Genomic DNA, 12,680 nt, shown 5'->3' with positions numbered 1-12,680 from the left:
GTTATTTACAGTATTCTGCAAGCTTTAGATGAGTGAAAGTCACATTTTTCTGAAATATCACAATTCTCCAGACAGAATTTGAAAAAATAAAAACTTGCATATTTCTTTAAGCAAGTTTCTCATTATTTCATTATTGTGGAAATAAGTTTCTGATTATTTTATTATTGTGTTTGATCATCAAATATTTTTCTTCACATAGAAATGCCAAAAAAAAAGTATAACTTTAAAAGTTATCAATTATTCATTAATTTAAAATAAATTACATTGCTTCCAATTCTCACTAATTGATACACTTGTAAGGTAGACTGACTCTCCAATAAACAATGACCCTTGTTTATTGGAACCATACTGTGATGGTCATTAGCCCCCAACTGTGCAGGTGAAGACAGAAATCCCTTGGCCTACTGCCAAAATCTAGGCCTTTAAGAACATGTGGGGTCTGATTATGGTAAATGCAGGCATTAGTATTTAGTTAAAGCAACCAAATCAATACTCCCAAGTTGGTCAGAAGTGGTTGATTGGTCAATACTGATTGATACTGGTTGTTAAACATTTTTTGTTAGATTAGATTACAAAGATAATTTATATAGTTTTGCTGAACTTCATTTGTAGAAAGTATTTCATAAACTGTAGCAGTAACTGTTTTATTCACAAGTGATAAATCTAATGATTTTTTATATTGGTATAGATAATAATAAATTTAATAAAAAACTGCTGCAAAACACCTGGACCCTTTCATGGAAGTGGTTTAATTGTGTTTTGATAGCAATTGTCACATTGCCTAATTGACACCATGTCTTACAATATACGATAGATGTTGCAGACCTGTCTATCTAGTCACTAATTAGCTGTCAAGATCAATAATCCCACTGTATTATTGAGATGCTTGAACATGGTAAAATAAGTCATGCAATCCAAATATTCAACTGACTAGTATTGACCACTGTATGTATTAATTAGGGATATTGCGTAGGACCAAAATTTGAATTGACCAGTACTGTCTGTTTCAATGAGTGTAATTTATATTAATAAAATCTTTAATTAATTAATTAAATAAAGGCTACTGTAAGAAGATAAAAGCATTGAATAAACTAGTATTGACCACTGACCAGTCTAAGTATATTGTCCAAAACTGAGCCTGACAAGGACACATTGCCACAGACCAAAACTGAATCGACCAGTATAGACCACTATACTTTTTAAAAATGAACAAAATTTTATATTATTCAAATTGCTTTATTATTTTTATATTACTATCACAGCCTGTGCCAATCTGTGAATGTGCATTATGTAAAAGTGTTGAATAAACCAGAATTGACCACCCAAGAGTGACCATAGTATTGAATCGACCAGTATTGACCAGTATGACCGGTTTTAACCAGTATTGACCGCCGACCCGGTCAATACTCATATTGACTGGCTTTTTGCCAACCAGGGGTTCCACTAGACCTGAAAACCCAAGAGTCCTAGGACCCTTGGGTCCATATTTTGAAGGGTCCTTTTCCAAAATACAGGAGTCCTGTCCCAGCACGTCGATACAATTGACTATATTTTCTTATATAGTAATACTACCTAATAGATAGCTCATAAAACAATAAAACCAAGAACATGTTACAGCATAATAACAATGTCTGTTTCAGGTCATATAATCTCATATTGTAAATTAATATTTATCAAAATTCATGTTAATTTGATGAGGTTTTTCTTCAATATTTTTGTTTTTTAACAGAAGTGCTAAAACACTCTGTAAAAATGTATCCAAAACGTACTATCCAGATACTGGTACACTTTCGGAATGTCGTCTGAATGTCGTCTTTGATCACTAAACTTGGTCCACTAAGGTAAACCCGAGATAGTTCCTCAAATAATGATGGTATTTTTCATTAACAATTGCATTGAAAGTCAGTTTTTTCAGTGAATTTTGGAAAAATTGCATACTGTATGTCATCGGGTGTAATTAGAATCGTGAACGGACATTTTAAACTTATTTTTGCTTTCCAAATTCATTAAAATTTGTGGATTTTCTTGTTGAAATTAAGGTTTGATCACTAAACAATGGTCTAATTTAAAGTTTGCATGAAGAAATCTTGCAGGGCACTTTTCACATGCTCGGTAATCATCTGGTCGCTTTAATACAGATAATTTAATAATTGGCGCCTTTTTGACAGTACACAGTCATTACGCTTATTAATTAATCTTAACACTTCATTGATTCTAATTACCTATGTGCACTCGCCGTGACGTAACTTGCTGTTAAAGGAAAATCGGCCAGGCATGTCCACAGGATAAAGGGCGGGATTTAGCAGAAGATCAAAGGCAGGAGGGCATGACCGCGAGTGTTTATTTTGAATACACGTGTTTATCGTGGACATAGTTTTACTGTAGGGAATGAATGGTAAGAGGAAGGATTATCAAAGGAAAATGCCACCGGGTCCCGAGTGACGCACAGACAATTATCATGCCGGGTCCTTTGAGCGTCTTTTGAAAATCTCCCGGGTCAAATGGAACCCCTGCCAACATTGACTATTACCGATAAACATACATGTCATACGTCCCGGATTGTCCGGGATTGTCCCGGAAATCACATACTTGTCCCGGACAGTGTTGAAATATCCCGGAAAATTAAAAATACAGAAAAACAAAAATAACCCCCCAAAAAACTATTTTTTTTTTTGGCCTATAAATTGTTGAATTTTACATGAATAAAACACAATAAACAGTCACCGGTGTCACATTGTTTATTCCTAATTATCTGATAATCAGTTTAATGCCCTCGAGCGGGACACATGTTGATTAAGCTAGCTGCGATCACCAGTCATATTGCGCACTGCGATCTTTTGATGACCTAGATTAATTTACAGTCACCTATTTTGATGACCCTGATTATGAATTGACAAAATTATGCAATCAATAACAGTTTTATGATAATTTAATATTAGGAACAATAGCCGAAAATCTCGTTGTTGTTAGCTCGTAGGCGGTGAAGCTACATGTAGCCTTGATTGGAAGGAATGGCTGATAACGGTCAATTAAACGATAATTATTTTAAAAGGTTGTAATCTTTCAAAATGTAGATTGATTGTCACACATATTCTAAATTAAACTTTTGACTATTGAATACCTTTGCCGGCCGGTCCTTGAAAATTGAAATATTTTACAGTACGTTCCACTTAATTGCATATCGGTTAATCGCATATCCCGGATATTCGCATACGAACTTGAAGCACCGATCGATCCCTATATAATTACCTTTAAAGATTTTCGTATAATTGCATTGAATTTTTAATCCGTCCCGCTTAATTGCATAAAACATTTGGCTAAAAGTCCACTAATTTGGTCGCAAACAGTGATAAAAATGATCAAAAGATGCCGAAATTTACTGTGAATTGTGAATTACTCTAGCCGATCAGCTGTTTCACGTCGCCTAGGTGACAATCGGTGCGTGACATTAGAAGTGGAGATCAAAGCTGTATAGTTTCCCCGAGATTTTCGTGGCATTACGTCATGTTTTCGCGCCATGTTGCACATCACTGTTTGATCGTACTGCCTCGGTACTTAAGTGCTGAGAAGTAGATCTAGTGTTGTAACAATCAATAAAAAAGCTTTTTAATTTGTTAAAGCGAATGTGCAATATCCCGTACAAACTGACAGGTAAACGTGTCAAACTATAATAGCGGATTTCTTACCCCTGTGACCTATTTGCCCTCAAGGAAATTACAAATGGTTTGAGAAGAATATCTTATTATAAAGTGTCGTGTCAAAAAATACATGTACAAAGATTCATTCAAAACTTATTAAAAATACGCAACAACATTATTTTTGTTTTTTAACCGCAATTTCTATGTACGTTCATGAGATCGCGTAACAGAAATCTGTGCAAAAATCATTTTACTTCATATTTTTAAATTGCTGCTGCCTTTTCATTATTTAAGATTTTTCTATTCTGTTTTTTGTACTTTCTGGTCAAAAGTCTGAATTTTATGCCCATAGTTTGTATCATCTATTTACTTTTAGAAAGTAATAAGTATTTAGGATTGCGCTGTTTGAAATTTTGCAAGTAATTTTATGAAAAATCGACCGTTTTTATAGAATTTTGCCAACATTTCTGTTAAAACCTTTTTTAAATCGTTATAGAATTCAAACTATATTACTTCTCAATCGGTGTTGAAAATCTGAAGTGATAAAATAAAAAAATGAATGCGTGACGCGCGTTTTTTGTATACGTGTCGATGAACAAAAGTAACGGCGTTGTAAGTTAGGCATTACAGTAGGTCGCACGTGCTCGTGGAATGGAAAATTACCGGCATGGCGTTTTGATATCTGTACGATTCGCGGGTAAATTCCAGTCAGTGGTAAATAAAGAATATTGTCGTTTACAGCTTTATTTGTTTAAAACATACACAGGTATGATTTATCACTCCATTAGTGACACATTTTCCAACTAATGTTGCCGTATTGATTCAAAGTAATAACCATTGCTCCTAGAGCAGCCGAAGCATACCGAAACAGATGCCATGTACGTATATTCGGATAAACGAATAGCCCGGTTATTCGCATATTTTGCTTTGACAAATTGTGTATGCAAATAAGCGGACTCCACTGTATATCGATTTTATCTACAAGATTTATTTCATTCCTTTGAGGATTCCAGGGCACTCGTTTGGCCGTTTTTGGGGCCGAATATCGGCCCCATTCCCCTCTCAAAATAATATGTTTTTTTCCCCTTTCTCAGAAAAAAATTCCCCTCGAAAACACCCAAAAAAATTTGAAAGGAAACTCCCGAAAATGTACGTAATTACTCGTTGGCGAACCTTTTTGAGTACGAAACCAATATAAACATTCACGAGTCTTCTCCCCTTAATAGACTGTCCAATGAATTCTCTCGTAACAAAGCGGGTACGGATACATTCGGAATTTTCGGATATCGCCTTTGCCAAATAAAAATGTTGCATCATCAGAAACAGTACAGAAGAAAAATCACATCAAAAACCTCAGAAAGTTGTAAGAAAATCGACATTTTATTTAAACAGAAAAGTCTAGAAGCATTAGAAAACCCATCCTATCCTACAACAAGCACTACAACCTCGCAAGATTCTAAAGAATCTACGGAAGTCGTGCCCAGTTCAAGCAGTCATGATAATTTCTGATAAACGCAAAGCTGTGTCATGCGAGCCTGAGTCCTGTTCTACTTCTTATTTCAGGTGTTTATATTCTCATGTTAGACCTTTCAAATTGTTTGTAGTTACTTTAACCTACTGAACTAAATGGTTTGTCTTCAGTTTGGCAAGTTGAAGTTCACAGATCAGTGGTAAAGAGTAATACTTAAGACAGTTTATAAATTATTTAACCATAAATAACTTTATTTTAAATGAAATTTTATTAAGAACTAAAATAAATGATAAATGACACTCAGCTTGAGAAGGCCATTGGCCATTTTACTTCAAAGAGTAGAAAAATTGAAATATAAGGTTGGATGTAACAGTCACCATGAGTCAAACATCATGTCAAAAGTTTTGATAAATGGAAGTTTAAGAAGAAATAAATATAGAAGAACAATATTTGCATAATTATTTGTTGGTATTTGTCAGAAAATATAGCTAAATGATAGAAAAGAGTGGTATTAATAAGTGTGAAAGTCACAACATACACATGGCTAAAAATTCCCCTTTTTGTCTTAAAACGACGAAAAATTCCCCTTCCTGAGGGTATGGGTACCTGTCCCCAAAAGTTGTCTAGTGCCCTGGATTCCATTTTATTAATGATTAGGTAAACATTTAAGCTTTAAAAAGATACCAAATAAGCTGGATTCTAAATCACGATGACCAGGTTAATTCTTCGTATATAGCAAGTCTCCCAATTCAGTTCACCTCGGGAACGCATCCAATTCACGTGCCGAACTATAAACGTAAATTACCCTATTTACCTCCCTTAGAAAGCTAGACGACATTTGCAACAAATTATTCCTAAGCGAGGGAACAATGTTTATCTCCGGAAACTGCATATAATTTTATGATATTTATGCATGAAACAAACTAATACTAATGTCACGGTGTATGTCCCGGACAAAGGGTAAAAATCTTGGAAATTTTAACTCAGAATCCCGGAAAGGTCCAGAAAAATTATGGCATGTATGCGATAAAGTTTTATGGTGGGGTTCAAAATCATGTGCTAGATTTTGACACGTAACAACTTTTCCAGGTTTTTGTGCAAAAGTGACTGCAGCTGATTGCATTTTTTCTGCTACATCGTACATGTAGTCCAAATAATGGGACGTTTCGGGACAGCCGCTCAGCGTGATAACGTTTGACTGTCGCTGTCTCCGTCACATCCAAACTTATTCTGCATATTTCTGTCGGGGAAATCCCCAATTAAAATTAAAATCTGATACAAGTGCAAAGTATTTGTAATGATTACATGCATATCTGATGAAGAATTTATGTTGACATTAAAGCATAAACTTGTCTCGCTGACATTTTGACAAGGTGGTGCTATCAGTCCAGGGCTTTTTTCCCCTCTGGTAAAAGGAGGTAATCCCAATTCAAAAAAGTATGTTTTTTTCCCAAAGTTGAATTTAAAATTCCCAAATGATTATACCTTTTAGGGCCTTTGCTGTTTTAAGATAGTTTTGCTAATTTGTATGTATATTTAGGTAAATTATAATACTGTTGAACAATTACTGAAATGCAATTCATTAATATTTCACACAAAAACACATTTATGTAAATTTTTGGTAATTTCCAAAATTGTCCCAATTAAGACAATTTCCGAGAGCATTTTCCCAATTCCACCGGTGTCGGTGGCATTCCCAAATTGACGAAAAAAAGGCCTGCAGTCAGATTAAACTTTCCTACAAAAGTTTTCTTCAGCCCTATATTCGGCAGACGACAGTAAAACCAATGTGTACGGCGGGTTTCCTGACGAAAACATAGATTGCAGTCTATAATTACCGCTAATTTAATTATCTGTGAAAATATATTTTATAAACTGACTAAATTGTTGACGATTTCTTTAATCAGAAATCGTTCTGAAATGCAAGTGTTCGAAGTGAGAAAATCTCAGTTTTTCGAATTTCAAGAATTTGACAAGAACGGAAATGTATTGAAATATTACAGGCTATTATATAGATATTTTTAATATACTAACAGTCAGGGGTGTAACTGTTTCAAGTTATCACAAGTTTTATAACCCATTTGAGTTACTGCGTTTACTTTCATAACTTGTTTCAGTTATCATAAAATATTACAAAGCCCTCCTGTGTCAATTCCTCATTTTGAATGTGACTAATGCAATCATTTCCTGAATCCTTGGCCTTTTATCTTTCCAGCTGTGCAGTAAATTTTTTTATGCAAGGCTGATAAAGTCTTACGCAAATGGTTTTTAAGCTATAAAACTCTTAACATCCCATTATGCTCATCAGGTCATTATCAGACTAAAAGAGAATTTGATTAACCACAGTTTGCTACTAATTGCATTTTAAAGCTCACTTTGTGAGAACAGTAAAAAGGCTTTTTTTGAATAACTTACCTGGGTTATCCCTATTTTATAACTAATACAGGTTATAAAATTCTTGAAAAAGTAACTGAAATAGGTTACATAACCTAAAACAGTTACACCCATGACTGACTAAACAAAGGTCTAATTTAAATTTTGCACAAAGAAATCTAAGGCACTTTTCACGTGCTTGGTAATCAGCTGGCCGCTTACGAACGCATCTTTGACATTACACAGGATCCATACTCTTTATCAATTAGTTTTAACACTTCATTGATTCTCATTACCTGTGTGCAATCGCCGTGACGTAATTTGCTGATCAAAAAATCGTCGAGGCATGTCACCAGGGAAATTGGCGGGATTTAGCAGATCAAAGGCAAGAGGGCACATTTTAAGGGCAACGTGGCGGCAGTAAAAAAGGGCAGGGTGAGGCGCCCCGCTGCGTCACTAGAAATAACACTACCGTATGTGCAAATCAAGTTTGTGCCCATATTGTGTGTGCATGAATAGGGCTTGGGGTTTATATATTACAAGCATTCATTTGACAGAGCATCTACCATGTCTACAGAGATTATATTTACAAGAAATAGATAATAAAACGACTTTATTACTGAGACAACAAAAATTTAAAAAAAAACTAAAATATAATAAAATTATTTACCTACCTTAGGCTACCTACCTACCCAATGTAAAAATACTGGGTCGGGTCGGTAAAGGTCAAACAAACAATTTTTTTAATTTAGGCCTTATGTATCTGTATGTTTTGAGAGAATCTCAATTACATAATTTGTACAATATACAAGCAGAATCTTACATTACGATGTTATATTTAATTTTTGCACAGGTGCAGACAGTCATGTTACAATAAATATTAATTTAATAGGTTGGTTTTCAATAAAAAATGTTTGACTTCATTAGCAAACAAAACTTATTATGCAAGAATTTTCTTTTAATCAACATTTCGTTTCAACTTTTCAATATTTGACCGCTGTTGAACAGGTAGAAGAAGCCCTGCTACAGATCTCACTGCCAAGAGAGTAACTTTCAAAAAAACTTCTACTTTTGTTACAGAGTTGTTTGAGGCAGAGGATGATAATCTCACTGCCAAGAGAGTAACTTTCATAAAAACGCTACTTTTGTTACAGAGATGTTTGAGGCGGAGGATGATAATCTCACTGCCAAAAGAGTAACTTTCATAAAAACTTCTACTTTTGTTACAGAGATGTTTGAGGCGGAGGATGATAATGATGAGATCACCACTGCACTGTGGCAGGAGGCGTGCTGGATCGTCATCAGTGCTTACTTTGATGAGAAAGGTCTGGTCAGACAGCAGCTTGACTCCTTTGATGAATTTATACAAATGTCAGTACAGAGGATCGTGGAAGATACACCTCAGATTGAACTGATCGCTGAAGCTCAACACAAAGCTGGTGTTGTCGAGACACCGGTAAGTAGTATTATACTTTCTATAATTGTTAAGTCAGATACATCTGTGCCTTTAATGACAAATAATTTGGACTTTATTGTTTAAAACTTTTCAGTCTATGCTATAATGAACGCTACATTTTGTATAAAAAAACATGCACAGAATAAGTTGGACCACAAAAGTAAAATTGGTCAATGAACTTAATATGTTGTAGTTGTTTTCTCACATCCATCTCTCAATATGATTGAATATATTTATGTGTAAGTAAGTCATTATGACCAGCTATTGTAAATTTAACATAGGTTTGTGGTATTTGTTTCATTTGCAAAGAACAGCCACCAGTTATGGCAAAATGATTGTCATGCTTTGAAAGTACCAGTTTGCTATGTTTGTACATTTCTTTATGCAGCCACAGTACCTGCTGAAGTTTGAGCAGATTTATTTATCAAAGCCGACACATTGGGAGAAAGATGGTGCTCCAAGTCCTATGATGCCCAATGAAGCAAGACTTAGAAATCTCACGTAAGAATGACATGCCTGTTCTACATGTACTTTGCTTGTGTATGATAAATTTAACCTGTATTGGAGTATTTATTTTGTTGCTGAAATGATCATTTTAACTGCATAAGTAGACTACTGCTAATGTATATAACATGCAGGAACAGCATTGTAAATGAAACAGTGTTGAACAGTGTCCAGTTGTTTGAATCTTTAACAGGCTGTTAAACAAACCGTTCTTGATTTTGATCCAAAATACTGTTCTTGGTGGGAAACACTAGTTTAATGTTTTAGATTTTACCGTAAAGACATTTTAGTGTTCATAATCCTATAGTCATACATCTATTAAGGATTTCAAAATATCGAAATATATAACACTAAAAGTTAATTGATTATTAACTTAATCACTGGTTAAAGTTTCGAAGCACTGATTGTCAGAATTAAGAAATTTGTTACTAAGCTAACTAAATTAGTAACATATATTCCATATTCGAATGTTTAAGGCAGATCTTCCCGTTGAAAGTTTATATTATTGATAATTGAATATTATAAGAAAAAGTTGTTAAACTAAGTTATTTTGAATGCAAGTTAAACATTTTTTCTTGCAGATATTCAGCACCACTGTATGTAGACATAACAAAAACAGTTGTAAAGCCAGATGAAGATCCTGTTGAGACACAACATCAAAAAACTTTCATTGGAAAAATACCTATAATGTTGCGGTCTACATATTGCTTGTTGAGCGGTCTGACTGATCGTGACTTGACAGAGTTGAATGAGTGTCCTTTGGATCCTGGAGGGTACTTTATTATCAACGGTTCTGAGAAGGTGCTCATTGCACAAGAGAAAATGGCCACAAATACAGGTACAAGTCTTGCCAATGCATTCTGTTGTTACACATAGCAGTATATATCACTTTCTAATAAAGATATTTCAGTAAGTGTGATGTTAGTAGTAGACAGAATAAATCATATTAAAAAGGAATGGTGACATGAAATGCAACATTGAAATGTGATTTCTCTTTGACAGAATTTGAAATGAGCTTTTATCTGTAATGCTATGAGTGTGTACCAGTTATGCACAGTCCTGGAAAAGTCATTGAATTTGATGCTAGTCCTTGAAAACATTTTGAAAATGGCTTAAACTGTGAAAACCCCGGGAAAAGTACTTGAGTTTTATAGTGAGATCAACATCAGTTTTACCCAAAACTTGTAAAATGTCAGCTGCTTGGCTTGTGAAAAGATAAAATTATAAAAAGAAATTAAGAATTTGGAATTTGAAAAAGAATGAAGTTAAATCGAAAAAAATGTTTTTTTTTCACCACTGACTGATCCTGGTACCCTTGGATAGAGATCTTTGACAACAGTTTTTTTGTGGTTTACTAGAAAAGCATTTCTTCAGTAAGCTGCTTTTAATTGAGTCACATGATGAATCATGCAGGTCTGTTAGAATGTAATACTTCATGAATGTAAACTGTATGATATATTTCCTATTCCAGTGTATGTATTCAGACAGAAAGACTCGAAGTATGCCTTCAAGACTGAGATCCGATCCTGTCTAGAACACTCCTCTAGACCTACCAGTACACTCTGGGTTAACATGATGGCCAGAGGTGGTCAGGTAATCATTAACATATGAAACAAAACATTTTATTACAAACCTGCTGTAACTTAGGTTTGTGGTTATGTAAAGCATTAACATGTGTAATTTCCAAGAGAAAGTTGTTATTCAGTTGAGTATTTTTGGTAACTAAAATCTGAAAGTCCACATAGGGCTTTATGATTTATGCTGGTATTTTCACTTGAACACTAAACTTTTGTAAACAGAAAAAGAAAATACACTGGAACTGTTAACTCATAATTTGATGAAGAAATGTATTTTTATATTTTTTAAAGTTTAATAGAACTGTAAATTATGAAAACCACTTTCAAGTTTGCCCCTTTTTTCATCGGCTTTTTTTTATGGACTTTTCCCTCACACTGTAATATGAAGCTTACATTTTCCATGTTTGACTTTTTAGGGTGCCAAAAAGAGTGCAATAGGACAAAGAATTATTTCTATTCTCCCGTACATCAAGCAGGAGATCCCAATTATTGTGGTGTTCAGGGCACTGGGGTTCGTGTCAGACAGGGATATTCTAGAGCATATAATCTATGACTTTGATGACCCAGAGATGATGGAAATGGTATGTAGCTGGGTTTATTTATTATTTATGTTCAAGAATAATGCATTAACAAAAACAGCCAAAATTTAATTATTTTTTGGTGGGGGTTGGGCGTCCACAATGGCCAAAATTACCAATTAAAACTATCACACCAAAATCTTTTGATAAATTCAACATTTTTCTCAAGTTATTTGAAAGTATAAACAAATTCCTATTTATAAAACCCTTGAAGTTTTGTTGAATGATGTATAATCTCAGTGGTATTTTCTTACATTTCAAGAGAAATCAAGGAAAAACCTTGATACAGAAAAAAATTAGTATGGTAGTGTCATAAAACTGGAAGTTTGGTCTTTAGATACAACTTAAGTTTACTTCAGAAATGGACAAAATAAAGTATAATGGTTTAATTAATAGTATAAGTCATCTAGTTTAGTTTGCCAAATGCAATTTTAGAGTGTTTCTTGACTTTCAGTAATAAAACTTTTCAGGTCAAGCCATCTCTGGATGAAGCATTTGTAATCCAAGAGCAGAATGTTGCCTTGAACTTCATTGGTGCTCGCGGAGCTCGACCTGGTGTCACCAAGGAAAAGAGAATCAAATATGCTCGTGAAATCTTGCAGAAAGAAATGTTGCCTCATGTAGGTGTCAGTGACTTCTGTGAGACAAAGAAAGCTTATTTCTTAGGGTAAGTATATATTTCAGACTGATAGATTTTTTTTGTAGTTTCCTTATGAAATGAATCTGAATTCTATACTGTATGTAACTAGCTAGATGATTTGTTTATGAGAGTTTTCAGAAAAGTAGTCTTTTATCTGTTAAGAGTCATTGTTACAATTTGATAAATTTCTTCGAGTTAATTGGGCCTCCCAGAAGATTTTTTATCAAGATGTCATAATTTTCAAAGATACAGGGTAATAAATATGATGAAGATAATCGAAGTTTAAGTTTCAGCTGTTCATAACAAGGTTAAGCTAAAATTCCACTGTTTTTCACCATGAATGTACTATGTCACTAACAGAGCAAAAGGAGGCCTCCGTGGCCGAGTGGTTAAGGTCACTGACTTTGAATCACTTGCCCCTCACCGATGTGGGTTCTAGCCTC

The 12,680-nt window shown here is 34.3% G+C and overlaps 1 protein-coding gene across 3 annotated transcripts in view; it reads left to right on the top strand.

The window, feature by feature from the left end:
• The window catches only part of LOC123546580 (DNA-directed RNA polymerase II subunit RPB2), a 39,802-nt gene that overhangs the window by 5,852 nt on the left and 21,270 nt on the right, over window positions 1-12,680 (top strand). For 2 of the 3 annotated variants that reach the window (XM_045332990.2, XM_045332989.2), the window contains exons 2-7: window positions 8,637-8,938; window positions 9,327-9,439; window positions 10,024-10,280; window positions 10,914-11,035; window positions 11,436-11,600; window positions 12,068-12,264. In XM_045332990.2, the coding sequence (XP_045188925.1) occupies window positions 8,637-8,938; window positions 9,327-9,439; window positions 10,024-10,280; window positions 10,914-11,035; window positions 11,436-11,600; window positions 12,068-12,264 (1,156 nt within the window). The remainder of the gene's footprint in view (window positions 1-8,636; window positions 8,939-9,326; window positions 9,440-10,023; window positions 10,281-10,913; window positions 11,036-11,435; window positions 11,601-12,067; window positions 12,265-12,680) is intronic. The other variant, XM_045332991.2, reaches the window with a different exon arrangement.

This window comes from Mercenaria mercenaria, chromosome 9, assembly GCF_021730395.1.
Source record: "Mercenaria mercenaria strain notata chromosome 9, MADL_Memer_1, whole genome shotgun sequence".
In the NCBI taxonomy this organism is placed as follows: domain Eukaryota; kingdom Metazoa; phylum Mollusca; class Bivalvia; order Venerida; family Veneridae; genus Mercenaria; species Mercenaria mercenaria.
The sequence above is the reverse complement of the archived record's forward strand: the minus strand, read 5'-3'. Positions and strand labels throughout refer to the sequence as shown.